Source organism: Metarhizium brunneum, chromosome 4 (assembly GCF_013426205.1).
Source record: "Metarhizium brunneum chromosome 4, complete sequence".
NCBI classification, from domain to species: domain Eukaryota; kingdom Fungi; phylum Ascomycota; class Sordariomycetes; order Hypocreales; family Clavicipitaceae; genus Metarhizium; species Metarhizium brunneum.
This window is the reverse complement of record NC_089425.1, coordinates 3,157,349-3,184,439: the sequence shown is the minus strand read 5'-3', so window position 1 is coordinate 3,184,439 and position 27,091 is coordinate 3,157,349. Positions and strand designations below refer to the sequence as shown.

The 27,091-nt window shown below is 53.5% G+C and overlaps 9 protein-coding genes across 9 annotated transcripts; 2 read left to right on the top strand and 7 right to left on the bottom strand.

Moving 5' to 3' along the window:
• Positions 1 to 606: 606 nt before the first annotated feature.
• Positions 607 to 1,549, top strand: cdc14 (Cell division control protein 14; the record flags this gene model as incomplete). Its single annotated transcript, XM_014689974.1, has 2 exons — positions 607 to 1,026; positions 1,091 to 1,549. 2 exons carry the CDS (start codon positions 607 to 609, stop codon positions 1,547 to 1,549), a joined length of 879 nt encoding a protein of 292 aa, XP_014545460.1.
• Positions 1,550 to 2,042: 493 nt separating this feature from the next.
• Positions 2,043 to 3,109, bottom strand: G6M90_00g076410 (uncharacterized protein; the record flags this gene model as incomplete). Its single annotated transcript, XM_014689975.1, has 2 exons — positions 2,043 to 2,878; positions 2,971 to 3,109. The coding sequence occupies 2 exons, from the start codon at positions 3,107 to 3,109 to the stop codon at positions 2,043 to 2,045; spliced, it is 975 nt and encodes a 324-aa protein (XP_014545461.1).
• Positions 3,110 to 3,647: 538 nt separating this feature from the next.
• On the bottom strand, positions 3,648 to 4,541 carry ami (Serine protease ami; the record flags this gene model as incomplete). Its single annotated transcript, XM_014689976.1, has 1 exon — positions 3,648 to 4,541. The coding sequence occupies one exon, from the start codon at positions 4,539 to 4,541 to the stop codon at positions 3,648 to 3,650; it is 894 nt and encodes a 297-aa protein (XP_014545462.1).
• Positions 4,542 to 5,704: 1,163 nt separating this feature from the next.
• Positions 5,705 to 7,239, bottom strand: BNA2_1 (Indoleamine 2,3-dioxygenase; the record flags this gene model as incomplete). Its single annotated transcript, XM_014689977.1, has 2 exons — positions 5,705 to 6,731; positions 6,791 to 7,239. The coding sequence occupies 2 exons, from the start codon at positions 7,237 to 7,239 to the stop codon at positions 5,705 to 5,707; spliced, it is 1,476 nt and encodes a 491-aa protein (XP_014545463.1).
• A 1,485-nt stretch (positions 7,240 to 8,724) lies between these two features.
• Positions 8,725 to 10,542, bottom strand: G6M90_00g076380 (uncharacterized protein; the record flags this gene model as incomplete). Its single annotated transcript, XM_014689978.1, has 1 exon — positions 8,725 to 10,542. One exon carries the CDS (start codon positions 10,540 to 10,542, stop codon positions 8,725 to 8,727), a length of 1,818 nt encoding a protein of 605 aa, XP_014545464.1.
• Positions 10,543 to 11,653: 1,111 nt separating this feature from the next.
• ACA8 (Alpha carbonic anhydrase 8) lies at positions 11,654 to 12,751 on the bottom strand (the record flags this gene model as incomplete). The annotated part of the gene is made up of 3 exons (XM_014689979.1): positions 11,654 to 11,828; positions 11,891 to 12,498; positions 12,608 to 12,751. 3 exons carry the CDS (start codon positions 12,749 to 12,751, stop codon positions 11,654 to 11,656), a joined length of 927 nt encoding a protein of 308 aa, XP_014545465.1.
• Positions 12,752 to 16,603: 3,852 nt separating this feature from the next.
• Positions 16,604 to 16,811, bottom strand: G6M90_00g076360 (uncharacterized protein; the record flags this gene model as incomplete). Its single annotated transcript, XM_066131054.1, has 2 exons — positions 16,604 to 16,736; positions 16,789 to 16,811. The coding sequence occupies 2 exons, from the start codon at positions 16,809 to 16,811 to the stop codon at positions 16,604 to 16,606; spliced, it is 156 nt and encodes a 51-aa protein (XP_065987011.1).
• Positions 16,812 to 17,632: 821 nt separating this feature from the next.
• Positions 17,633 to 18,844, top strand: LIP_4 (Lipase; the record flags this gene model as incomplete). The annotated part of the gene is made up of 3 exons (XM_014689980.1): positions 17,633 to 17,708; positions 17,773 to 18,073; positions 18,124 to 18,844. The coding sequence occupies 3 exons, from the start codon at positions 17,633 to 17,635 to the stop codon at positions 18,842 to 18,844; spliced, it is 1,098 nt and encodes a 365-aa protein (XP_014545466.1).
• Positions 18,845 to 21,578: 2,734 nt separating this feature from the next.
• FUB8_1 (Non-canonical non-ribosomal peptide synthetase FUB8) lies at positions 21,579 to 24,910 on the bottom strand (the record flags this gene model as incomplete). Its single annotated transcript, XM_014689981.1, has 3 exons — positions 21,579 to 23,730; positions 23,788 to 23,863; positions 23,929 to 24,910. The coding sequence occupies 3 exons, from the start codon at positions 24,908 to 24,910 to the stop codon at positions 21,579 to 21,581; spliced, it is 3,210 nt and encodes a 1,069-aa protein (XP_014545467.1).
• Positions 24,911 to 27,091: the final 2,181 nt, after the last annotated feature.

Genomic DNA, 27,091 nt, shown 5'->3' with positions numbered 1-27,091 from the left:
TTGACAATATCACCACGATATCATACGAAGCATAAATCATCATCAAATTCGTCCAACATACCCTTCTGGGCATGGTTTAATTACATGCATGCATCCCCCTCTGGAGTCTGGACCCATCATGACGCAGGGTCAGGGTCAGGGTCATTTGACCCCCGAAACCCAAAAGCTAAGTACCTAAGTATGTTGTACAAAGCGGTTGGGCAGCGCCGTTGCCCTGGAAACCGTTGTGCATGCACTAGCTGCCACCGTCCACGGCCGTGTTTGCGACAAGGCCCAGCACTCTTATCCACAACGCCGTATCCCTTGATTTTTTTGTTTGCTCGTGGTTAAAAACACCGGTATCTGGCTTATCGTTGGGCGGAGCATATTGTGGAATGTTTGCCCAGATGCATTTCTACCTCTACTATTTGTATTGACGTTTTGCGCTTTGCGCTCCCATCGGGGCGGCTCCGGTCCTCAGCATCACGTTTGGCCTCGATCTATCCGCACCTGATTTTGGAACTTTTATACTCGCTTCCTGCCGCAGAATTCGCGTCTGGCCATCTGCCCTTCGTATCCGCCCCCCCGACACATCGCAGACGCGACCACGACGCTCTGCACACCAAAATGGAAGCCCTGCTGTCCCTCGCCTTCGACAACCTCTCCTCCTACGACGGGCCCAAAGTGCGCAAGGGCCTGCGCCAAGTGGAAGGTCTCCTGGCGCAGATATGCCTCTCCGACGGTCGAGCAGCCGCCGCGCGGCGCCAGAGCTGCGCAGACGACGAGGGAGACACGCCCACGAGCCCGCCTCGCAAGGACCTCGGCGAGCTGTCGCAGGACCCGGCGTTTCGCGAATTCTTCAAGCTGCAGGAAGGATTCGAGTGGAACGTGGCGATGCGGCTCATCGGCACGCTGGACCGGCTGATGGCCAAGGGGAGCGACGGGCAGAACGACCTGCTGATCCTGAGCGCGCTCGACCTCATCCAGGGCGTGCTGCTGCTGCACCCGCCCAGCAAGACGCTCTTCTCGCGGGAGCAGAACATGAATGTAGGAAACACTCAACGAGACAACGCGGTCGAGACGCCCAACGACTAACTAACGCGCGGCACAGCTCCTCCTCGACCTGCTCGAGCCCTTCAACTGCCCTGCCATCCAGTCGGCCACGCTGCTGACGCTCGTGGTCGCCCTCATCGATGCCCCCGGCAACACGCGCACGTTTGAAGGCCTCGACGGCCTGCTCACCGTGACATCGCTCTTCAAGTCCCGCAGCACCTCGCGCGAGGTCAAGCTCAAGCTCGTCGAGTTCCTGTACTGCTACCTCATGCCCGAGACGCCGTCGATCCCGCGCGCCGACCAGCGCGACTCTGTGCCTGCCATGCTGCAGCGCAGCCCTAGCAAGCTCGCTGGTGCGTTCAACGCCGAGTCGCGTCGCAGGCGTGCCGACAGCTCTGGCCTGGTGACGCTTACTACGGAGGAGAAGCAGGAACTTCTCAGTCGGCACCTGAGCAGCGTCGAGGACCTGGTCAAGGATCTTAAGAATTGCGCCCCCTTTGGAGGAGTGGTGTGTTGACTAGGAAGTTGAATTGGATCTTGGCGGTTGACTGCCAGCGTTGTAAGATTTTTTTTCTTTCCTCTTTTCCTTTTTCAGGGCTATTTTCATTACTTTTTATCATCTTGTGTCTTTTTTCATTTGTTACTTGTCATAACTACGAGCGCAGCTAATCTTTTTTTTTCCCCCGTGTTTTCTTTGCTCTTTTTTTGTACTGTGGAGGCGTTGGATGGTTTAATATGCGAGGCGTTTTTTTAAAAGACTGCAAAAGCATTGGATTCTGCGCTGTGGTTTATGGAATTTACGAATATCGTGTACGAATAGGTCTGGCGTTGCATAAATAGATAAGAGGGCTGCCTTATTACTCTGACCCTGCGTCGTCCTGCCCCGAAACAAGATTATGATTAATGGTCTGTCCTTGCATGTTTGTTTGCTATTTGTTCTGCACCGTTATTCCATCTGCACCATGCCCTGGGCTCTTATAACGTCCTCCGGCACTAGATTGCACAATCTGCTACCCCTTTCCCAAGTGACTTGGGAAACAGACGTTTGGTTCCGGCGGCGGCGGCGGCGCAGGCTCTGGAGCATCACATGTATGCACGACCTGCTGCGACCCGTCGAGTTCGAACAGGCCGTCGATGGTTTCGACATTGGCGCCTTCCCACGGCGAGACTGGCCGCTCCGGCTGGGGGTCAGGCGAGGCCTGGTTCTCTGCCATTTCGACGAGCGTGGCATCCGCGTCGGGCCCCTGGGCAACCTGTACCTCTGTGCCCGTGAGCTCTGCGCGGTTCGCGGCGTCCATTTCGGCTGCAAACTTGTCCCGGCGGGCGGCTGCGCGGCGCCTGTGCAGGACGAAGAGGGAGACCAGCAGCGCGATGAGCAGCGACGTGCCCAGCGCGACGCCCACGCCGATGCCTGCCTTGGCGCCCGACGACAGGCCGTCGAATTCAATCACCGAGACGGCCGGCGAGCACGTCGGGCAGGCGTCTGCGGGCGTGGTCGTGGCCGTGGTGGTCGGCTTGGTTGGGGAAGCCGTCCGCGTCATGACGCAGTTCCCGCCGGCCTGGCAGTCGGCGTCGAAGGGGCAGCATTTCCCGCCGAGGCTCGACGGGCAGAGGTAGTAGCTCGTCTGGGGGCACTGCCTGCCGCAGCAGCCCTTGGTGGTGGAATTGCCGCCGGCCGTGACGCCGCCGAGGGCCAGGGTGGTGGTGCAGTAGTAGAAGTCGCTTTTGCAGAGCGAGTCGTCGGGGCAGTTGGAGCCGATGGCGCAGCACCCGGCCTCGTTGGACTTGTTGACGAAGCAGTAGCTCTGGTTGTCGCAGCAGGCGTCGGGCTGGTTGATGTCGAGACCTGGATGGGATGAATGAGCACCGGCGCGGTGACGAGGAGGAAGGGGGAGGAGAGGAGATGGGGGGATGGGCTCGGGGCGTCAAGCTACATACAGTTGTGATGGCCGTTGCCGCAGGTGCCGTCTCGCTTGGCGAGCGAGGGAGGCGATGCGGCGGCCAACGCGGACGCGGGCGGTTGTTGAGGGAGCGTCGTCGGTGCAGAGAGCGTGCGGGACGGAGAGTCTCGAGACATGGCCGAGGCGATGGATGGAGGTCTGGTCAGTGATGTTTCCCGGCTGGTAGCTGTCGTGTTCGTCGGATCGCTCTGGGAACGGATTTTGGCATGGCGCAGTGGCCGGGAGGGTCAACTGGCTGCCTTCCTTCTTCTTTTCCTCTTCTTTCTCCTCCTCTTCTTTTCTCGTCGAATTCGGCGTGCGGCCCGCGAGATGCGTGCTGCCGGACCGCGTCGTGATACTGCCCTCAAGTCTGTTGGTACATGTAGCAACGATGCGAGCCGGGGAGCCCAAGCTCCCGTCTGTGCACGCCGCCCTCTGCTATTGTCTGCTATTGTGTAACATTATCCAGTACTCCGTATGACTGCTGCTGCTGCTTGATGTCGGTGGCGGCTGGGCCAATGAGGTCGGGCCCTTGGTCTGTTTGCATGCAAATGACTCAATTCGGAGAGACATGTATTTTCAGCTGGAACAAACATGGAAGCGTCGTGATACTCGTCGCCGCCATCAGAATAGAGAAGAGAGACATAGACATAGCCAGGCAGTCGTATGACCCAGTCACCAACGGAGATCGCCTTCCGTCTTGGAAAAGGGCCTCTTGGTCCACAGGTGGCCGTCGTTTATGAAGGAATCAGCATAGATGGACATCATTTGCTCGATAAAGGTGAGATGCTCGGCGACGAGGGTCATGACGCCGGGAAAACACGGCCGATACCTCTTGGTACACGTGGGCGACTCGGCGATGACGCCGACGACGGTGTCGTTGATCAGGACCGGGCCGCCCCAATCGCCCTCGCACAGGCCGTAGTAGTCCGAGTCGTAGCACTGCCGGGTGCAGAACTTGTCGGTGCCGACGATCTGGACGTCGGCCATGCGCGCCCTGCAGCTCTCGAGGCTGATGACGGGCACGGTCAGGTTCTTGACGGGCACGTCCGGGATGGGAAACCACAGCACCATGCCGGCGCCCAGGATCATGGCCAGCTCGCCCTCCCTCGGGACCTGGCCCCTCGAGGGTAGCTTGGCGAACTGCGTCACGTTGTGCGTGTCCTGGACCTCGAAGATGGCGATGTCGTACTCGCCGTCGCCCTTGAGGTACTCGTGCGGGAAGAAGTAGTCCTTGAGCTGCACCACGTTGCCGTACTTCTTCGGGCGCCTCTGCACCGTGGCGTTGAGCGTCACCATGGTCTGGCCGATCCTCTGGTTCGGGATGCAGATGGCGGCGGTGAGGACGAGGTTTTTGGTGATGAGCACGCCGGTGCAGCGGTCTCGGTCGCGGGTCTTGCCGGGGGCGACCGGGGTTGCCTGCCCGATCTGCGTGTGTTGCCGGTGCATGCTGACGATGTAGGGGAACGTGCCGAAGGGGACGATTTGGCCGCCGTTGATGGCCGTGGAGGGCCATGGTGCGAGGGCGCTGAGGAGGCCGAGGGCCGTGGGCAGCGTGAACTTGATCATGTTGGCTTGGACGTCTGTGTTTTGGGCACAAACGTGGCGGCTTCGCTTTTGTGTGCCCTCCGTCTGTATATTTAGGTCCTCGGGGGTGAGCGAAGACTGGCGGACACATGTGTAGAGTTCATTTTTGGCGTTTCATGAATCATGAATCATCATCCGTCAGCTTCCAGTCGTACATGTACGCATCGCGACGCGTATACACTCAACTCTCGCCCGGTATGTGACGACTCTCTGGTTTAGGCACACAGTGTTTGTACAATTGGGCCCTGCTTGATGCCTCGCTTGCCCGAGTATTGGTATTGGGATAGGGTGGCTAGAGAAATCTTGATATACTGACATGTTTAGAATTTCAGGTCTGTGGCTTGCCAGAGTTGGGATGCGCACCTGCAGACTGATGGCCGAGTTCTTTATTGTAGCTGGATAGATGCGAAAGCTGCTGTCTGCATGTAGCAGATCCATTGACAAGTATACAGTAATGCATTGACTGTGGCATAGAGCGCGTGGCCAGGTATCATCTGAGGAACACTGGTTTGCCTTTCCATGTCGTCAAGCTTGGCTTCGCGCCGTCTTATATTTTTCGAGACTGTGCTTCCACGTGAAGACGAATTAAGCTTAGAACCATGTCTAGCGTCAACCTTGTATCCTGCATTGCGTCATTTTTGCTAGTTGACTCAATCTGATGCGTCATGATGCGCAGACGGTCTATTTTTTCGTCTCTTGCTGTTCTCGGCTTAGTACAGCCTAATAATGTGTTACCACATGTTGTGCTTATATGATACTTGTATCATGCTTGTATTATCATTTGCCTGAGAGGGAAACGATAAACAACTTGATCATGAAAAACAAAGGTCACGGCGAGCAAGGGAATCTGGTCAGCCGCGAGAGCACAGCGCCGCCACGTTTTGAGGAATTTCACAAACCATTTAAAACAAACGCGGACCATGTAAAGCAATAAAGACAGTTATTAAAGCTCGAGTCATGATAGAAAAAAAGGTCACAAATAAACGAGTTAGAAAACTGACGCAAGAATGCCTTCTACACACTCGGCATGTAGATACACGATAATCACAGCAGACGCCAGAGTCAAGGCAATACCTCAATCAAATCAACTACAACATACTTTTCGCACTATCAAACATTCTCTTTTCACACACACCGTACCAGACTCAGCTCCGCGACACGCCACGCTCAGCGCAGTACTTGTCCACCTCCTTGCGCAGCGTCTCCTTCTGCCGCAGCGCCGCGTCCATGACGTCCTCGCACGTCTTGCCCAGTCCCCTCGCATCATCCTTGCCCGCAATCTCATTAATGTTCGCCATCTCCGCCAGCACAGCCTCCAGCTGGTTCGGCAGCCACGTCACAATCGGGCTCCCCCCAGTAGCCGTAGGATGCGACGTCCTCTTCAGGATGTACTCCCTAGCGAAGCACCAGTGGCGCCAGCGGAAATCGCGCACCTGGTCGAGAATCTGCAGCCACAAGCTGCGCGACTCCCTCACCAGGTCCTTCTCCTCGTCCGTAGTGGGCTTGGCCTTGAGGGCGAGCGCGAAGCCGCGCAGGTCGTGGCTCTCCGAGACCTCCTTGACGTGCAGCAGAAAGTCCTTGTGGTTGCTGGGCCTGTACTTGCGGAAGTCCTTCAGGATGTCGGTCAGCGGCGTGTTGGGCATGGGCACCTGCAGCAGGTTGTCCATCAGGGGCACCATGGAGTCGTTGGCGCCGCTCTCGCCGCGGAACGACATGGGCTTGCCGTCGTTGAGGCCCTCGTAGACGACGCCGTGGGGGAACATGGACTGCGACGTGATGCCGAAGATGAAGGTGCGGAAGCTGGTGTACTCGGTCGGGCGGGACTTCCCCCACATGGTCTCCATGACCGAGTTGATCTTTTGCAGGGCCCCGAGGATCTCGGCCAGGCCCGAGTTGAAGGCGGCGCGCTGGGGGGCGGTGCCCAGGGGCGTCGTGATGCTGGACCCGACGTCGAGGCACTTGACGGTGCCGGCGACCAGGGGGCCCGAGTTCTTGACCATGTCGACGTGGACGAGGACGAAGCCGGCCTCGGACGAGGTAGGGTCCAGGCCGTGCTCGAAGGCGCGGATGAGGCGGAGGTTGGAGTACTCGAGGCCCTGCTCGGGGTCTTCCAGGCGGTAGTTGTACAGGGCGTAGGAGCCGGCGTATTCCATAAAGGGCATGAAGCCGGCGCTGCGACACGTGTCAGTACCATGTAACTACATACATGTATAAAAGCGGCAGAGGCTTACATTTCGGCACAGCGGGCAATGGGCCGTGCAATGTTCTTGGGCAGAGTCTGTCTGCCGAGGCCGTACTCCTCGCCCCTGACGAAGCGCTCGTGGCAGGGCTCGAGCAGATACGCAGAGGCCAGGAAGGAGTAGTCGCGGTACAGGGCATTCATCATGGGCAAGTCGTCCTTGTACTTGTCCATCTCGTCGGTCAGGTCGGGGAACTCATTGTCCACAACGGGGCCCAGCTTGCCGGACGCGAGAAGACCCGGCTCCCCGGAGAGCGTCTTGACGGGCATGCGCTGCAGCAGCGACTCGAGGGGCTCAAACTCCTTGGGCAGCGTGACAACAGGGTCCAGGCGAGGGAGGAAACCTCGCGTGGTAGACACCATGAAGGCAGGGAGGGACTTGTCGTGGGGACGAGGGTCTTCCAGGACCCGGAAGGGGGGAGCGGTGCCAATAGAACCCATTGTGCGCGTGTTGTGTGTTGTGTGTGTGATATGTGTGTGTGATAGTGTAGTGTGTTGTGTGTGTGTGATAGTGTAGTGTGTTATGTGTGTGTGATGATGTAGTGTGTATGTGTGTGTGTATAAGTGCTCAAGGCGTGTAAGTGGTGTAAGTGGTGCCTAGGGCAGCGTGTGCAAGCCGGGGACCAAGTAAAATGGCAAAAATAGGACAAAATTGATGGCGGGCACGCCGAGCTCGATACAAGGCCGTCTGGGCGATGAATTGAAAAGAATCAGAATCGCAACTCGACGTCCGGGCTCGCGGCGCCGCCTAAGTACCCCGTGGCCGGAATGCATTCCGGCCTCACAAGCGGGGATAGGGTCACGATGCGCAGCAACATCGGAGGGCGAGACCCTCAGCCTGGCCCGTCATTGGAAGGATGGCTATCGTCCTCTTTGCATTCGCCACGTAAGAGAAATGCACAAGCAAAGCCGGGACGCTGCCGCCGCGGCGCGAGCACGCCCGATATGCGGACGAGACAGCTCGGCGGCTCGGGGCCTCGACGGCCACGCATGGTCGACATTGGACAACAGAGTCGGCGGCTTTGGCCCTAATTGCTGCCGCCTGTCGGCCGGGTGCCAGGCGCGGCGGCGGCGGACGTCTCTGTCCAGCGTGTATTCGAGGCTGCGAAATCCGGGGTAAATGGTCATGCTTTACAATGCTCTCCATGGCACTGGCCGTTGTCTGCGACGCGACGGAGTCAGCTTCTCCATACATGTACGTCGTCCATGGGATTTGTGGGGAGACTCGGGGCCCCAAACAATGGGCGAGATAAGGCGCTTTGCCCGTACGAGGCGCTTTGCCCCACATGATGCCGACTCTGCCCGGCGCCAATCTGCCCCAATCTGCGCCGTGCCTGGCTTCTCGTTGGCCCATTGGCCGGAATCGTTCCGGCCACAGACGACGAGATCGGACCCGGGGCTCTTGCTGCCACCTTGTTGTCATGTTGGGTCTGGTGGACTTTTTGTGCGCCGGTCAGGCAAAAGCGCATCTGCCGGACGTCTTACATGGGTTAGGGCTTGCACGTCTCTGCTCGAGCTGCGCTGCATTCAATGTTCTCATTACGCAACAACATCCACCTTGGCCACGTGTGTAGAGGTGGTCAAGCAGCCAAGACAAAAAAAAGGGTGAATGAGCAACTATCGCCATCTGCGTGAGTCGTTGTACTACTACTATCTGAAGCCGAAGCCCGAGCCCAGAGTCCCTGCCCGTCCCAACTTCTCCACCATTATCATCATACATGCCCAACACGATCATCCCAGCCAAAGAAACAAGGCACGACAGCACGTGTACCTGCCGAAGCCCAAGAAAAGTCCGACAAAGGAAAATAGTAAACGAAGGCGTGCGAATCACGGCGTAGACCTCATGCCGTGTCGCCAACTTGAAAACCTGATTCTCCCCTCCTCCCTCCTCCCTCCTCCTTGCCCTGCGTCTCACACACCCATCACTTACTTGGACCCGGGCACCCGCACCGTCATGAAGCCCGTCTCCGCTCGGCGCACAGCCTCGTTGGCCCCGACTGCAGCACTGACGGCCGGCTCGGCCTTCCTCGCCATGTCTGGGCTCCCGGCGGCAGTAGCCGCGGCAGGCGACGCGCCGCCCAACTGGGCGGGGATAGGGACGACAGTGATGACCTTGACTCTTCCGTTTGGATTGCCGGCGTCTGGAGCGGGGTTTGTACCCGGCTCAGGTGCGCTGCTCAAGGACTTGTCATCGGCTACGGTGCCAGCGGCCTTTTCCCCGGCGTCTTCGGTCCCGGTGAGATTCGGCGGCTGCTGCTGATTAGGCGTGTTGGCGACTGTATCCGCCGCGGTGTTGGAGGTTTCCTTCCCGGGACCTTCGGCCTCGGTAAGATTTGCCGGCTGCTGGTTAGGCGTGCTGGCGACTGTATCCGCCGCGGTGTTGGAGGCCTTTTCCCCGGCGTCTCCAGTCTCGGTGAGATTCACCGGCTGCTGATTAGGCGTGCTGGCGACGTTATCCGCCGTGGTGTTGGCGACCTTTGTCCCCGAGTCTTCGGTCCCGGTGAGATTCGCCGGCTGCTGCTGGCCAGGAGTGCCGACGACCTTGTCCGACGCGGCGGTGTGATTGGCAGACTTTTCCGGAGCGAGGCTGGCCGCGTCTTGAGGGGCTGTGACGTTTCCCGCTTCTTCGCTTTCCTGCACGGGCGTGCTGCCGATTTGCTCAGGCCCTTTCGTCTTGTCGACAGCAGTGTGGTTGAAAGACTTGTCATCAACAGTCACGTCCGCCGTCTTTTGGTCCGCTGCCTGAGAAGCATGGCTGGCCGCGGTGCTATTCGAGAACTTGGAGGTGTCGTTGGAAAACTGGGCGAAGCTGCCGGCGCTGGGTGCCACGGGGACATTCTGGGCAACCTTTGGCTTCTCGACGCCCTTGCCGGTGCCGTCTTGGGGGTTTTTCACCGCGGCAGTAGTGTCGTCGGGCGTCGTCTGCTTTGCCGCCGTAGACCCCGTGGCCTTGTGCTGTCGTACAACTGTGACGGTTGATAGCCTGGTGGTAGTCCTGGTGACTGTGGTCATGACCAGCGCCCCGTTGACGGGCACAGTCTTGACCTCGACCGTTTCTACCGTGGCCGACACGACCTGGGGCAAGCCGGTGCGAGCTTCGCCGCCGGGGACGTCAAGCGCGGCACTTCCTTTGCCACCCTCGGCCTTGGACTTTTGCTTTTCTTCGGCCGAGGCGTCTGCCCCCTTGGGATTGCCGGACTTGTGGTTCTCCGAGGAGGCACCGCCGGCGTTGGCGGGATTCTTGCCATTGACGGCGGACTCCATGGGGCAGTTGGAATTTCGGCGGAATAACGGGTGTCCACTTACATGTCCGTCCGCATCCACGACGGCTCTCGCTCCCAGGTCATAGATCAAGTTCTCTGCATCGCAGTCCTGGTCTCTGGCACCGCCCGCGCCGTTCGTCTTGTCAGAAGCAGGCTGGGATCCGGGCCCCAACCTAGGAACGGGCGAGGTAGGTTCGGGCCCGTTCGGTAGCAGCGCCCTCACCTGCCGGTCCAGTTCCTCAATCTTGGTCAAAATACTGTGAATTTCCGACTGGGACACGGCCACGGTGGCGTCGCGGCTCTCAATGATGCTCCGCGCCCGTTTCACCGTGTAGTGAAAACGTTCAATGTTTGTCGCGTACGACGGAGTACCTTCGGCGGCATGGTCGACGCGGACGAGAGCGCCGTCTTGTCCGGAACGAAGATCCCGACGGGGATTGAGCCCGAGGCCCAGCTTGAGGAAGGTCCCCGGCAGAACCATTGGAGCGAAATCGAATTTTTTAAAAAAGAGAACAGTATAAAAGCTGTGTTACAAGATTAATGATGATTACGAAAGAAAGTAAACGGAGCCTTTGGCTTGGTGTTTTCGATAAATAGTTTGGGCTTCATGGCTTCCAGGAATATATCTCTTTTTCCCCCTGAAGCCCGAGTTGTGAGGACAACGCATTCCAGTCCCTGCGTTGCCGACGAGTACGGTGAGACTCGTATGAAGAGTACCTTCTGTTGCCAGAAGCTGTCTCCTGATCCGCTTTGAGAGCAGCCAACATTCCAGAGGATAGCAGGGAGACGAACGATCTTCAGATTGGCCATGATTGCTTTCGTAGTTGATCGACGCAATGTTCCTGGTGCAGCCCATGCTGGCAGTGCGTTGCCTGTACTATGTGCAAGGCTGTGTGGTGAGAAGAGAATCCAAAACTGACTTTCAGATCACTTCTCTCGCCCTGTTCTCCCTTCTTGCCGGATACGATGCCGCCTAGTTATTTTCAATGTCGCTCAAGTATATCGGATCTGATGGAGCGAAGGTGAAAGTGACATGGACGTTGTTTCCCCCATCAGCCCGCCGTAAGCGCGCTGTCCACAAGGGATGTCACCCCCCTTTTCGAAACGCATTTACCCGGTGCAGCCGTCTTGGCTGGTATGCGACAATAAGTTCAACTTATGCATGTAGATAGATACTGCTGAGACATTGCATGGATCATGGTTCCCCAGACAAGCCTTTTGGCATGTGGGCACGTCAGCGTGATCCACCGAGTTCTCCGACATGAGACAAATAATTTGGACGCCAAGACAAAACGGGAATAGGATGGCATTAGGAATTATATGCTGCGACACTTGTAGTTTGACTGTTTTAACTTGGGCTCACGGTTTTCCTGCCAGCGGTGTTGGTGAAGGCTGGGAACTCCATCTAGTGTTTCTTGACTTATAAGCGGAATGCGACAACTTGGCCTCGGTACAGACAATTCAGGCGCAATCTCCCCTGGCGCTCTAGGTTCCTCGTAATCGCCCTGATTACGCCACATGATAATGGTTGCATAACTTCCACGCCTCCACATGTTCCTGGGGGTCATCCCGTATCTGATCCCGCTCTTCATCTAGGAGACGGCCAGGATATTCCTTTGGCCTGGGATATTCTGAGGGAATCTAGAGTTGAATCCAATAACCGACCTTGCCTTCATAAAAGTACCCGGCTGGATGGATAGCTTCTGGTCAGACACAAGCCATCGGACACCCTCCGAGCAAGGAGGCGTTGTGAGGGAACCTTCGTAGCTGTACTCAAGCGTGTTAGACACATGTCTGATTGCGAAACCCGTCACCTGCAGAAAACTCACGTTTGAAATGACCCCGACGAGAGCGTGCTGACCAAATCCGACATGACCAGAGGCTGCGTCTTGACCACCGTCCCCGGCTCAGCAATGCCGTCCACAGAGCTGAGCACCGTTTCAAGAAGCGCAGAAGGCTTCTTGGCCGCAGTCGCAGGGGCAGTGACATGGAAGAAGCCATTCTTCATCGCGGGAAGCCGGCCACCACCAATCCTAGTCTTGGCCGTGCTTTTCGCTGCCCGGCCCGGGCCCTCGTCGAGATCCACAAAGACACCGACAACCGCAACCTGCTCGGCTTCCCCCTGCCAGACCATGTGGATTTCCATGGCCATGCTGGTCCCGTTGTCTAGATGCTCACTCGGCAGGTGAAAATGAAACTGCCGGAGCCTGTACTGAACCCCGTCGAAGGACATGTTGCCGCCCTTGGCAACTACTTCGACCGTGGTTCCGAGATTTTCAAATTCAGTCCCCTCGGGCATATCGGGTATGTCGAGGCCCAACTCGGCGCCTGGGATCATGCTGAAGGAGCCGGGCACCATGTCGACGGGGGATTGACTCGTCCCATTTGCGCAGAGGGAATTTGCTCCCGGGTCGAGAGCCATCCAGTTGGTTGGACCCTGAATGTACACATGTAATCCATCAACCTCTTGCACTTGATGGTTTGGCAAACACAGGTCATGACGGTAGGGTGGCGAAATAGAATGTGTAGAACAGGGGGGTGTATACCTTCATACCAATGTAGCCAAACGTGTTTACTTTGACGGCGCCTCCCTCCTCCCTGGGCTGTAGAATCGTCCCGTAGGCGCATGAGGCGGATGCTTGGGTGAAGTAGACGGCCGATAATGGCCAGTAGACCTTGGAAAATAGCATGATTAAATCTGACAATGTATAAAAAAAAGGACTTGAACAAAGGCTCATGAAGCGAAAGAAGGAAATACAATAAAAAGAGGACCGGCCCCTATGAAATAGAATAAGTCATGAGGGAGTGCTGGAAGAGGAGTACAGCCGAGAGGGCTGCAGATATATTGAACCTTGACGATGGCGCTGAGAGGGGACTTCCAAGCATGTCGTTGAATACACCTTCTTAATTTAGAAACCGAGTAGACTATTTTATCCGCGACTTCACCCGACGCAAAAGTCAATTGAGTCTCGACATTGTTCGTAGCCATGGTAGATGGTGAGGTGAATACATGGAGTTTCCATTCGCCGGAGCTTTGCAGTAGTCGAAACGCTTTGGCTTCTTGTTAGCCAAGAGGCTCCTGATGACGCATTTCTCTTCCATATCCTCACGGCTTGAGACGCGCTTCAAACAGCGAGGATTCACGTTTAGGCGCGTGGCTGAACTAAGCATGATTTTAGGTTACAAAGATAGGCGGCAAGTGGACGTCAAGTGCGGCTGAGATATCCCGGAGCGGCGCGCCTCGAAACTGGGTGCAGAGCAGCCGAGTTGATGGTGTTTCGGGGCATGGCGCTTTCCGTGTTGGTGGCGTCGTGTTGGCCGGCGCTTCTCGCGAGTTGAGTCTGTCGTCGTTGTGTGCCAAGGCCAAGTTGATATCCACGATAGCGTCTTGTGAGCTGGTTGCACCTCGCCGGAGCCCGTCGTCTGTTGTCGCTTGCGGTGAAGAGCCGTATGAACAGAATGAAAACCAGGACTGGTGTTCGTATAGCCGCAGGCAGTAGGTGGCATGTGCAACTGCGAGCAGAGAGCGCGACGCCGTCTTTTCCAATGAGGAGGAGTAGTCGGCAGAAAAATCGTATGATTCACCAATAAGAGGGACTTGGGTGGCGTTGTGTGGCTTCGTTTTGGACCGGCTAGATCAAAAGTTGGTCGCATCGCACCCCTGCCCTCACGTTGCTTGCGCCGGGGTTGCTGGCCTTGGCAATCTCTTTGAAGAAGCCTGAGACGAGGCTGAAGGGGAAAATCTGGGGAACAAAGTTTGTGCAAGGTAACGTACCAACGTCTGAAGTTGCCTTGCAAGGATAGAGGTAGCTAGCTATCCGGATATTGCAGTTTGGCCCACCGGGACCAAAGGGTCAACTGGTCTGATAAATGTCGATATAATACAGTGGCGGTGAGCCCTGGGGTATCATGACCATAGTCCTCGACTCCTCGTAACATCCGTGTGACACTATCTACGGGAGAATGGGGAGGCTGATACTGTTGGTGGCTAGCAAGTCTCGACACTGCTCTGTTAGTAGCCGAACAGGACTCCCAGTCCTAAATATTGGCCAGCTATTCTTTTACTTGACTGACTTTATGGTAATAAACATCCATCTACTCTGAAGAAGCTCGGGTCGATTCAGACCTCTCCACTCCCGCGCCAGCAACGCCAGGACGTACTCAGTTATTCAAAGGTGCATTGGAGGCGGCGGAGGGGTATATCCGTTTTGCTAGATAGATACGATACGATGGCAGCATCGGTTTTCCACCCCTGCGGCAAGGTCGTTGGAGGTACACGAAGATTGCTCGAGGGGCGGTTTGCCATTCGTGCCTCCTCATCGTCCTTTTCATGCAGGAATTGCCTGCCCTCTAGTACATTCCATCGTAGAGGACAACATGGCAGCCATCCGACCTGTGGTCATAAGCTCTTGGTTAGTAACCACTCAGATAGAAAGACGAGGTAGAGATTAAGCAGGGATTTTCGAATAGTCTTTCCGCCTTGCCAGTGGCCCCTGTTGACTGGTCTTTTGCGCCGTAAACTTCCGGCTGCATGCATGGAGGTGATGACATACTGGAGCAGGCAACGTTTTGTTGCCTATTGGTCGGTCAATCGTTCAAGCTGAAATTACAAACGTCCTATTGGCCTAGGACAGAAGGAAGTTCCGCCACGAGTCATATTTGTTGGTAATAGCAGTTGGTAGCTTACTGCAGGTAGATGGGATATCTGGAGAGATCAGTCAACGTCCACAACTTGGGTCACCCGCCAAGAGCCTGGTAGAACTATGCAGCCTACTCGACCTAGGCATGCCGTAAGATATATGTCATCTGGCCCACGGCGCCATCCCGCACAACGTCGGGCAAGTCCCTCCATCGTCAGAAGCCAAAAAATCTGTCTCAGAATCTACGGCAAATGGTGCACTTGAAAGCGTCAGAAGTATGGATACTGGAGAGTGCTTAGGTGGTCGCTATGCTATTATCTGTTGGAAACCTTGTCATGGCCAAGAAAGCGGCCAGGAAAATGCCGCATATTTTTTCAAAGCCGTGCCCGATTTGCTTCGCTTCCGAAAGCTCGATTGATGTCCACGGGCTGAAGCAAAATCATACCGGTCAATGATATGCCATGCTGGAAGGTCTCGTCTAACCACTCGGAGATAAGACACGGAAAATCTCCATATGGCATGTTTGTGTCGTCGAATAGAGGCGTATCTATTATAGTAACAGCTCTACAATGAATCTCAGTCTTTACGCGGGCAGTCTGTTTCGTAACTTTCGACTATCAGCCGCGAATACAGGCCCTTTGTGTAAATGCTATTTGAGAAGCTCAAGGCCAGCATGCAATGGTCGAGTTCATCAACGCTATAATCCGGAGAGGGACGGAACTTTTGGTTTCTTTGAAATTTACCAACGTGTTGGAACCACTGTTTCTGTGACGAGGGTTTAACAAGGCTCGGAGCGTAAAGGTTCAAATTCAAAGATAATATCAAAAAGTGTCAAAGGTCCTTAGTTTTCTAAGAGGAAGAGAGGGATTAGTAACCGCTATATATATACATCAGAGAAAACGCCCAGGTATAGGGCTCTTACTCGGGTACGTGTTCAGGTTATGTAACAAATCAGTCCATTGTTCGTGAGGCCCCTTTGTTGGGGCTCACGATCTGTTGGGCCTTTTCCGTGTAACGGTTTCAACGGAATATAAGGGGGTATAACTGCTTCGCAACTGGAGCATGTTCTTCTTGTGATATATTGTCGATAGTAAATATCACGTTGAAAAGCTATGGATTGAATTCAACGGCGACGTAGTCCTTGTATTGAGACTATCTAGTTAGGGAAGACAGGCCCGTCTTATAGATATCGTAGGTTATCTAGCAGGTTACCTGGAAAGTCGTCAATTGAGGGATTTAGCTATTGAAGGTCCAGCTTTAATAGGGTCGTGGCGCGAGGCCTTTAGAGGCTTTCGGTGGCTTCATTTCAGGGCATTTCGGTGATACCGATAAATAGCAGCCTTCTTCCATTCAAAGAAGCCTGTGGCGTTGATAGCAGACTTTTTGTCGTTGACAGTAAAAGGACGAAAGGCACCAACGATGTTGCAGCTGTCATCGGTGTGAAGACCTATTTGCGAGTTTAAAATGCGATATAACTGTAGCCATTACTCAGAGCACCGCCTTCCAAGTAAAGCGAGAGACGCGCGGCAGACAAAGTGAGGGCTGAGCGTCTCAAACCCTTGTTAACGCTTCTTCCGCAGATGGCGAAACCTGTCCTCAGCTTGCAATGCAGCCCTCACCCACTAATCCAAATCCATTACGATAGCCGTAGACAGCCAAGTATCATGTCTATCTGGCGACTCTTTGACCGCCTCGGCAAGGAATTCTCAGTGTCGATCAAACAGAACTCGGCACTTGTTCCGCATACGCGAGGCAAGATCGACCAATCGTCTGAAGGATGCTTGGGACGATTTGCAGTGTGTCTGCTTTGAGAGCTCCGAATTCCGGGAAATTGCTTTCGCGTGCGTGCAACCTTTTCTCGGTTTTGATGCGATATTCAGAGAGAATAGGAAACGCTCCGTCTTAAGCGTACAGCCGTATAGCCTCGAACCACTTGACGATATACGCGTTATTTCTCTCATATAAAGCTGAATCAAGGCCGTTGACGGCCTTGGGGATTCCCATGGCGGAAAAGGTGCCCAAGAGTGACGTAAATCTTTCCGCGTATATACCGTATCGGCATTTCTTTCTTTTGGAATGCCACTTACAACGTGGGCTTGGATCTCGACATGGCGACTGGTTACTTTGTCTGTTGCCTTGACAGAGCCTCCGAGCCTCCGATGCATCAGACAAGCCAAGACGATCATACTCGCCCATGATTGTGTGTTTTGTGGTCGGAGTCGATAAGCACCCTTTGGGCGTATTGTATTTTCCCGATTCGGAAGTTGCTCCGAGACTCAAGTTCCCGCCGGAATAAATTCTTAACAAATAATCTCCAGAGTGACTCTGCGACGCAATGACTGCAATCTATTACTATTTACACTAGAATCGATGAGCGTGTTGATTAGCACATTAGTAGCAATTGAAGCCGGATACCCGAAGCTAACTAGAGCGTTGCTCCAAATGCTTCAAAGAGGTAACAGAGTGTGGCGTAGGAGAACGTTGGTCGGGTTAGTAATTCTAACATGTAATATGATGCTCAAGGATTCAGATGGAATTTCATTTCTGTAAGGCTGATGGCGTTAGACTACTTGTGTCCCGTAGAACTTATAGTAGAGTTGATCCCTCATTCGGGTTACGGCCATGATACAATTTATCCCGCGACTATTGAGGCTGAGCCACAATTAGCTTCTATTTTCGGGGATGGGGCAGTCTCAGAGTATTGTCATGAGTCAAATACGCATCCCACTCACTCTACTCGGGAATCTAGTGGGATGCAAGAGCGGCAACGTCTACTCCCGCATTCTGAAACAGGATTGAAGCACGTGAAAATCAGCAACTTCTCAAGATGTCAAGTTCCATAAATTCCTGGGACTTCCAGACTTGCCAAAAACTATATCATGGACTCATTATCCTCTTTATTATGATTCTAAGCATTACTGAGACGGTAAAATGCGTCCAGAGTTCATAGTCTCGGCTCTTGCCGCAGCCCAGGGGGCCGCGGGCCGCACCATTGCTACTCGTCAAGGTGTGCAGATACAAGCCGTCCATTTTCAAAAGTTGCACACGTGGCAATCAACTAATGTTGGTAGTATCCGGAGTCTTGGACTCCCCCGAGCAGTTCGCGCTGTTCGCGCAGTATTCCTTCTCGTCGTACTGCAAGCAGCTACACGACACATCTCTCAATACACCCGTCTGCACCAATTCAGATAAAACGCCATGTCCAAACTTTGAAAACGCCACTACAGTTGCAGAATTTGCTGCCAACGACCGATTTCAAATTGGTGGGTTTGTCGCGAAAAACCCGGGCCAGCAGCATATCGCCGTGGTTTTCAAGGGAACCGATTCCGCCGGTGACATTGCAACGGATGCGGCCATAGACCAGATTGATAGGTAATGTCTAACATTAACCCATCATATCGACTGGAGCTAATGCCAGGCAGTGATCTTTGTGAAGGATGCAAAGTTCACAAAGGCTTCGGCCGCGCGTTTAATGAGATTCAAGGCCAGCTTGAGCAAACGATCAAGACAGAAAAGGCAGTCCCGGGCCAAGAAAACTGGCGTCTTGTCGTAACTGGCCATTCTCTCGGCGCCGGCGTAGCGACTATAGCCGGCTCATCTCTCCGCAAGCAAGGCATGGCCCTCGACATGTATCTCTATGGCTCGCCGCTGGTCGGCAACGACAAGTTTGCCAAATTCGTGTCCTCGCAGGGGGGTGGCTTCACGGCGCGCATCACAAACGCCAGAGATCCCGTCACGGCGATCCCCAAGAATCCCCTCTCCCCAAAGACATACAAGCACATTTCTCCCGAGTTCTGGTTCGCGGACGGCGTTGAGGGGCCGCAGGGGTTATACACGACGAGCCGACAGGTGTGTAGTGGTGAAAAGGACTGCACGAGTGCGTCATGTGCGAAGCTGTCCAAGGGCATTTTGCTTTCTGGTTGCAATTTTACCGACCATACAAGGTATGCGGCCGACTTGAAGCCGTGCGATGGACTGCAGGGCAGCACGCCCTTGGACATTATACCAGGGCTCAACGATACTTTGGAGGCTGCCAAGGAGAACAAGGATAAAAAGAAGGATAAAAAGAAGGACAAGAAGAAGGACAAGAAGAAGGACAAGAAGAAGGGCAAGTCTCGTGAGCGGATAGTACACTTGGAGTAATGCTAGTTTACGAGGCAACTACGATTCTTGTTTACCCTTTTGTTCCTTGCAAGTGACAATACGGGCGGATCAGATTGTAGCAGTGGGATAGCTAGCCTCATATGTGCACGGATCCAACGATATTCCTTAGACTTTACTTATTTTTATATTAGATGAAGACCAATCAAAGTATTGCTGAGGTTCGGGGAAGCGTTTCGATCAAACTCTTGACTACCCCATTAAACGCATTAGTACTGCGCCCCTAGCTAATATAAAATAGTCCAACTTGACATTTAATCTAGCTGCCACTTGTCCGTAGCAGGGTACCCTTATAATCTGCGTAATGAAGCGCGAGATTCAGATTCTATATTCCTGCAAAAGATAATGTACTAACATGATTCATTCCGCTGGAAACTGTAAAAACTTGAAAAGGAAGAAAGAACGAAAGAATTGAATTGTATTTGGTATTCAGATATATTCGCTGTAACAAGTAGCCATCAATCAGCTCAAATCAAACCACTATTCTCCGCCTTCTTCTAACAAGATATAATATTCCAACCAAGGTGAGTGAACCGCTGCACAAAAACAGAATTGGCCAATTACTTATATTGCTCAAGACCCAAACGTCCCAGCCATGCCACGACGAACCAGGGTAATGCTCAAAGTACGAGACGGGAGACATCCCATATAGCTCTGGCGGAAGAATAGCCACAGGCAAGTCTCTCCCGTCTTCAGAAACTTCCGCCGTCGTATTGTAGCTGCTGGCCCTCAGAAAGTCTACCAGGGCCCGTGTCACGAACATTGGGCCAGTAGACATCATGACGGTTGGATACTTTGTTCCGCGGTAATAATTATTCCGCTCGAGTGAGAGAACGAGTTGGCGAAAAAGCTCATAGCCCTTCTCAGAGCCCATGACGTCATTGCTAACCCCGTACGGAGTTGTCTTGCCAAAGAAGGCAGGGTATTTCAAAAGGGGCGAGAGGTCCTTCTTGCAGCCTACATCCAGATCGAGATATATCCCGCCGTAATGGTGAAGTAGCAGGTACCGAAGGGCATCGAAACGCTGCACATTGTAGGGATAGCTGTTGTATATGGGTAGAAACCAGGAGTAAAAAGATCTTATAAAATCTCGTCCTTTTTCATCCGTCCAAAGGACATGAGTCCAGTTCCCGGGAGGATTTTGCGCGCGACACGAACGGTGGGCCTCGGACCACTTTTCGGGTATTGTCTTGTTCTTGTATATTTGATGAATGATTCTGGGTATTATCTCGATGGAAGGGTCGGGTTGTGAGGCGTTGTCATGCTGGACGGTGGATGCCTCGGTGAGAGGAACAAGGCTGCGTTGGAGAAGAACCTCGCCAGCCCAAAAACCGCGCAGCGTGGAAACGGAAAAACAGACAACAGTGACGCAAAGGACTAAAAATAGAATGAACCGATTCTTGAGGTTGTTTCTAACCAACATTCTAGTAATGGTCTTTCAGAAGAGCGTTGCTGGTCGAGTGGCCCAAGTCTGTACCAGTAGCCTTGCCTGGGAGGCTCTTCCTCGACATATATGGTCTGATGTCCTGTAGACATGGAGAGCAGCTTGTCGTCACGGGTCGAAATTCCTGTGTCACGTCTACTTGCACGGACACGTCTCAGCCATGACGAATGCTGACTGACCTTTGTTCCCGTTGCGCCGTACTACGCCAACAAGGAACTTGTTGGTCGGGCTCCAAATAACGGGAACTCGATTCATGACTTTGACTAGGACTTTAAGGGGGAATCTTTGGCTCCGCTGATGAAACCTCCAGTTAATGCTATGTCATTAAACATTTCGGCTGGTTTTCACTTATTTTCCTGCTACGCGGCGACTTTGAATTTGACTGTGACAACTGTTAACATGGCACTTGCTGATTGCCCGGAAATAGGCACAAGAGTCACATTCGGCACAGTACAATCGTCCACAGTTCGTTAAATCATCTTGACACATAAATTACCAACACAATCGCAAAGGTCATTGTCCGTCCACCTGATACCATCCAACAAGGGCCATGACTTCATAACCCGTCTTGGCCACGCGTCAACCCACCCAATGGCCAATCGGGACCCTTGCCTCTGCCTTCAACTCGATATATGTGGGGCCAGAACGGGAAGTTCACCACTTACAACGGACACAAGCCGTTGTGGCGGAGCAGCTTACTACACGCGGACACCAGAGAACCAACACGTTAGGCTTATGCAAAAGGCATATGCATAATGCGAATAGCCACGATGAGGCTTGACGTTGGTCCCAGTTGACACGGCTCAAGCCAGGTTGGCAGTCTAGCTAGTAGCTGCATGACCTCGTGTTGTCTCAGACTAGACTTGTCCGCGTATGTGTCCATGCCCATGTGGGACGAATGCGAGAATGCTTCACATACTGTAAGCAATTTGTTGTCACTGGGTGCCTTACAGCCTCGACGTTTATGCCATTGACACTGTCTGTAAGGAGTCGAAGGAGTCAGGCCTCCATGCGCAGCGGCAACCAAATACTTTATCATGCAAAACTCCAGTAGCTTAGAGAATGATGCTATCTATTCAAAGCGATCTCATGAAGGAACTTCAGTTCGCCTTTTGAAATTACACATCCGCTTTTCAACCCTCATGTTAAGCAAGTTGGCATATAGTGTCATTCGTGATAATTCCACCTGTCCGCATTGATGACCAAACATCCCGTCTCTGGCAATCTTTCCTTGTCAAGTTAATAAATACCCCATAAAATACTATTGCAACCCTAATACTTCCACTGTTTGCACCAATTCCTCACCAGCTCCTCAGTTATAGGACCCAAATTCCTCATCGTAGCACTATGCTGTACGGTCCTCCCCATGTCAAAACTCACCGGCCTATTCCCAGCCCTATTCGCAGCAACCATGCCTCGGTAGGTATCAAGCAGCTTGATCCCAGGATTATCCTCCGCGCCATCCTTCTCTGCGCTCCGTTCCAGCGCAGAGACCCAATTCTCCAGCGGAACAATCTCCCGAATTCGGTCACGGTAAAACTCCTTCAGCACCCGAGCTACGTCATTCCACCTCGTCTTATGCGGGTTGACCCCGTGGAAGTATCCCGAAATGTCACACACGGCCTTCTGTCCAGATATGCCGCCAACATCCACCACGAGTCCCGCAACGTCATCCACCGGAATCCAGTCAACGTCAGACGGACCGATGGTATCAGGAAGCATCCCCAGGTAAATCGAGCTGGCCACCAAGCTAGGTATGTACTCCTGTTTATTCCACATGCCCAATTCGCCCCGGGGGCCTCCAATCTGTCCCACTCGAATACTCGCCGCCGGAACCCCTGATCTCTCCGCCGCGGCATCTAGAACCAGACTGCCAGCCAGCTTGGACCGGCCGTAGCCCATCTGCGCCAGAGCCAAGTCTCGTAGCTGACGCTCCGGCACGGGCTCGTCTGCCGCCCAGCAAGCGGCGGTACTAACGCTGGAGACGAACACGATGGGCACGCGCTTGGCGGCCTCGTTGCAGAAATCGACCAGGCGGCGCACCCCCCGGACATGCGACTCGAACGACGACACGCTGATGACAAAGTTGACGGGCCACGCGTTGTGAATGATGCGATCTGCGTTGGCGAGAAGCTCCTCGTACTTGGCGGGAGCGAGGGCCCAGCCCTGCCGGGACAAATCGACGTCGAGGAACTCGACTTTGGAAAAGTCCCCGGTTAGGCCTCTGGCTGCGTTGAAGGCCAGTTGGCGCGATTGGCCGCCGTCGTTGCCTCTGTTCAGAGCGAATACCTTGCCAACTCTCGGGTTTGAAATCAGCCGGTCGAGAATATAGGCTCCCAGTGATCCCGTCGTCCCTGTTATCAAGACTGTTTGCGCGTCGTCGGCGGGCTGGGCCTGATTCAAATTTGGTGGCGGAAGATCGGCCGTGTATTTCAAAACCATGTCCGCTAGGGCTTCTACCTCGTCGACGGGTTCGTCGTTTTGCGAATCCTTGCCGGTGGTAATTTTGAAAAGCCTCGCGGCCAGGGCCCTCGGGGTCGGGTTTGCATAGATGACTCGTGGAGCGATTGTATTCTGGTCCAGAGAGATGCCCGCGGCTCCGAAGCTGAGGCGAAGCAGCTTTGATAGTCGGAGAACTTGGAGAGAGTCCACGCCTACGCTGAAGAGATCGCTGTCTAAACCGACGTTGGGATTGCCAAATTGGTGCGTCAAGACGTCCACAATCGATTGGGCCAGGGTGCTTTCGCTGGTCAGGTCCAAATGGACGGCATCTTGTGAAGAAGAGCCCTCTTCGACTTTTTGATATAGTTCGTCAATAAACTTCACATAGGCTCTTGTGGTCGAGTTTCGTTGAATAGTTCCCTTTGGCGCTCGCGAGAATGGGATAGCCGGATCCGAAAGTACAATCATGTCGCGAGAAACGCGCCCATGGGCCACGGTGGCTTTATTTACTTCCTGGACAAGGGACCACACGTCTTGGAGGAGAGCTTCTGCTGCCACATTGTCCGCGGGAGTCTCGATTGGTTCTACAATGAGTGCAGGCTGGAATCTTTGATGCCCGACCACGATGGCTCCCTTGACAGCCTTGTGGCCTTGGACCGCGTCCTCTATAGTAACTGGGTTTAACTTCTCGCCGTTGGAAAATACGATAATATTGTCGGCTCTTCCAATATATTTCCAATGGTTGGGCAGCGTTGGATGTGGCTCATAAAGATCGCCGGTCCGCCACTCGGTCTTTTCGGGGAAGTTGCAAAAGAACGCCTTGCGTCCGGGATTCTTTGCGTCGTCATTGCAGAGAACCATTTCGTAAGCTTCAGGATTCCACTCGACTGGCCTGAACTCGGCGCCCATGTCTTTTTCATGTATAATAAAGTACTGCCACAGCTTGAGGTTGGATTGGAAATGGATCGTATATGGGAGGCATCTGCTCCGGTATTAGTCCCCAGAGGGACAGACAGGCAAGCTTAACCAGACAACTTACTCGGTGGCGGCGATCAAGTTGCTCAAAACAACACCACTCTCAACGAGCATGTCCCCAACCGCTGGGGTAAGATTACCTACAGATCAAGGTTGTACCTGAGCAAAGATGCCTCCATCACGGAAGATTGTTTCGGGGACTCACCTCCACCGAATGCCACAATGTCAAGGCTGGCCAAGGCAGAAATGCCCGCCTCCGTCCGGCTCATTTCTTCCAGAATAGACGGCGGGAGAAATGCCACATCCGCACCAGAGTGTACCAAGCTTCGGGTCGCCAGATCGGCACTCAATGGTCTATCTGGAACGCCGTACACCAATGGCCTGCCGTAAAAGATGCCCGCGTTTATCGCCAGAGCAACACCGGCGACGTGGAACTGAGGCACCGGAACATAAATCTTCTCGGCCATGCATAAGTGAACCAAAGAACTAAGAGTGCCGTGGAATTCAGGACCGTTTCGGAGGTCATCAAAAACAGCGAAACTCCCTTGCCGCACGACAACAGGCTTTGGGATCCCGGTGCTGCCGCTGGTATGCAGTACCACCTGGGGATCCCATCTACCGTCCTCGTACGACCGATGGTAGGGCAGTGAAACGGTTTCCGACTCAAGCCAGACTTGGGGGGCCGCGGCTTGAACAATGCGCATTGGGTGGCTTTCCAACCACGGTAGAATTGTCTCCGAATAGCCCTCGGCAAAGTATATAGTGCTGCAATTGGTTGCTTTGAGGAGAGATATTTGGCCCTCGAGGCTATTCCGAGACGACGGGAAGAAAGCCTTGCGTCGGGCTTTGATACAGGCCAGCATGAATACGACGTAGCGAATATCTCCAGGGCCGATGTACGCAACCGTGGGGAAGTCCTCACTTTGATTTCCGTGGTCGGCGAGTCCCCGAACCAGTTCATGGCCTACAAAGTTGACGGCGTTGGCAAGCTGCTTGAACGTGACCACTTCCCATCCGTCTTTCGGGTCGCTGGAAAGAGGGAGATAGGCGTAAGGCCTGTCCGGTTCATTTTGAGCATACTGATCAAGAACATGGATAACCAGACGCTTCCCATACTCGGGCCCCTTCGAGTCAGAGAAGGTTGTCGAGGTTTGTTGATGCGTCTGGTCTTGCGTATGCTTTTTCATGATATCTGGCACGGACTTGGTGAATCGTTCAGAAGCTGCAGAGTAGAAGACCGCTGTCGAGCCCTAGGAGAAGTCAACTGTCGGAAATTCGCATTTAAATACCTTTTCCAGAGCGAGAAGCACTTGATATAGATGGCTGAGACATCGAGGTTATAGCCGCCTTGGGCTTTCAGCTTGTATTCCCCGACTTGTCTCACTGACCACCTTGTGCACCGTGACAATGCACTATCGGCTGCGATGGGGGTTATCCGCGGGATTCGGAAGATTATGTCACTTATCCGCCTGACACAAACAGAGAGAAACATGACGCAGCAGCCACATGCACACGCAAAACTCTCTTGACCCTAGATCTTTCGACATGGATGATGACTTGCGCAGCTACCACAGCAAAGATAGTAAGCCCATCAAATCACAAGGTAGAAGCAGTTGCCAAAAACTCACGGTGTAGTAGTTACCCGTTGGCAACTAAGTGGACATGCTAGCCACTCAACGGGTACATTTAAACTGGCCCTGTGGCTCAAAGAGATCCGACAAGTTATTGAGCATTTCAAGACATTCTCCTCCGTAGCAGGCTGAAAGCCGTGCCGGCAGACTCAGACATACATACACACTCTATTGTTGAGACTGGTCCGATTCCCTGCTACGTGGCCACGGCCGCATCTGAGGGGTACTGCCAAGACATCCTTGCGCATATAAAGCTGAAAATTTGTCATCGTAAATTTAATACTTTCAATATGTCTCGCTGTACCACCTACCAGAAGTGGACGAACCTCAGTCGGTGAAGGTGGTTATCCCCCGCATCTAGGAATCCCGAAGCCAAATCACAGCTTGGGATCATCTAGAAACGTATTTTTTACTCACTCTTGACCCTATTTGAGACATGTTATCGTATCTGTGCAGTACTCAGTAATTGCAATAAGAATCGACATATTTCCACCCTCCTTGAAAACACTCAACATGTACGGCTAGGCGTGTTGATTGCATTTATGTACAAGGGCAGATATGAGCTCTTATTGAGCTATCCTGGTGTATATGAATGAGAACAGAGTACCCAAGATGCCGGCCAACCCAACTGAGGTAGAGACACGCAGCTTCCCGCCATCTGTTGTACAGACCTGGAACTATTGGCAAGAGGGAAAAAAGAAATCCAATTCTGACACGTCAATTGGCATTGTTGACCAGTAGAGCCCGCTGCGGGCATGCCCGAGACAGGGAATGTTGCATTTCTTCCCAATGCCTGGTTACACAACATACGGGCCAACGTGCCCTGCACAGCCGACTCATTCATTATTGGCAACACAAAGTAAAAAGTCCACCATGCGGCAGAGGTTACTCGACGATTATTTATACCCCTTTGAACTGGCAGAAGACCGATCTGAAACGTTGGAAGGGAGTCTATCTATCCGCCGGCGGACAAGTAAGAAACGATGCTGTTGGGTATTTCTTGGATGCCACCAAGTTGTCAGAAGCATAATTACAGACGACAATGCTAACATGAATGGATTGTGCCAGCCCACGCACACTTGGCTTACAATTTCTTCAAAAACTAGATTTGCTAGATTTAGCGTGAGAATTCCTATTACGGCTATTAGACCTACTTATTACTGAGCACTATCCTTGGTAATGCGAGGGACCTCGAGTGTAAAACAAAGAGCGTGGCACAAGTATTCCATGGAATATGAGTCTCGAATATACTACAAGGTGTCAATAATTATATTAATTGTAACTGCGGTAATATTTGGTCCCTTAAATACAATTTCTTAAGCTGATCGATCGTCTATACAAGTTACTTAAACCCCATCCTGGTATGTGCCTCCACAACCCTAACCCTAAATACCAGTTTACTTGGTGCTAGTGAACTGCCCAACCTGAGCGTATCCTGAGAATTCTAGAAATTTGTTAAGCATCAATGCTATCTCGGCATTGTCGCTCTGTTGCAATAAAAGTCAAGGCGGCTCGGCCCCTGCAATTGAAGGGCCTTGCTACGAGGCAACCCTACCCCAAGGTCGTCATGTGAACCTACGTCTTCCCATTCCCTCCAGGGCGATGAAAATTATCCCTCTTACAACCGTGGGGGAGTCGTGCGAGGACGAAAAGTGTCCTCATGCATACTTATATTTCCAATGACCTTTCGAATTCGAACTGTGTTGTACAGAGCGGGGTGGCACATCCAAGCCGGCT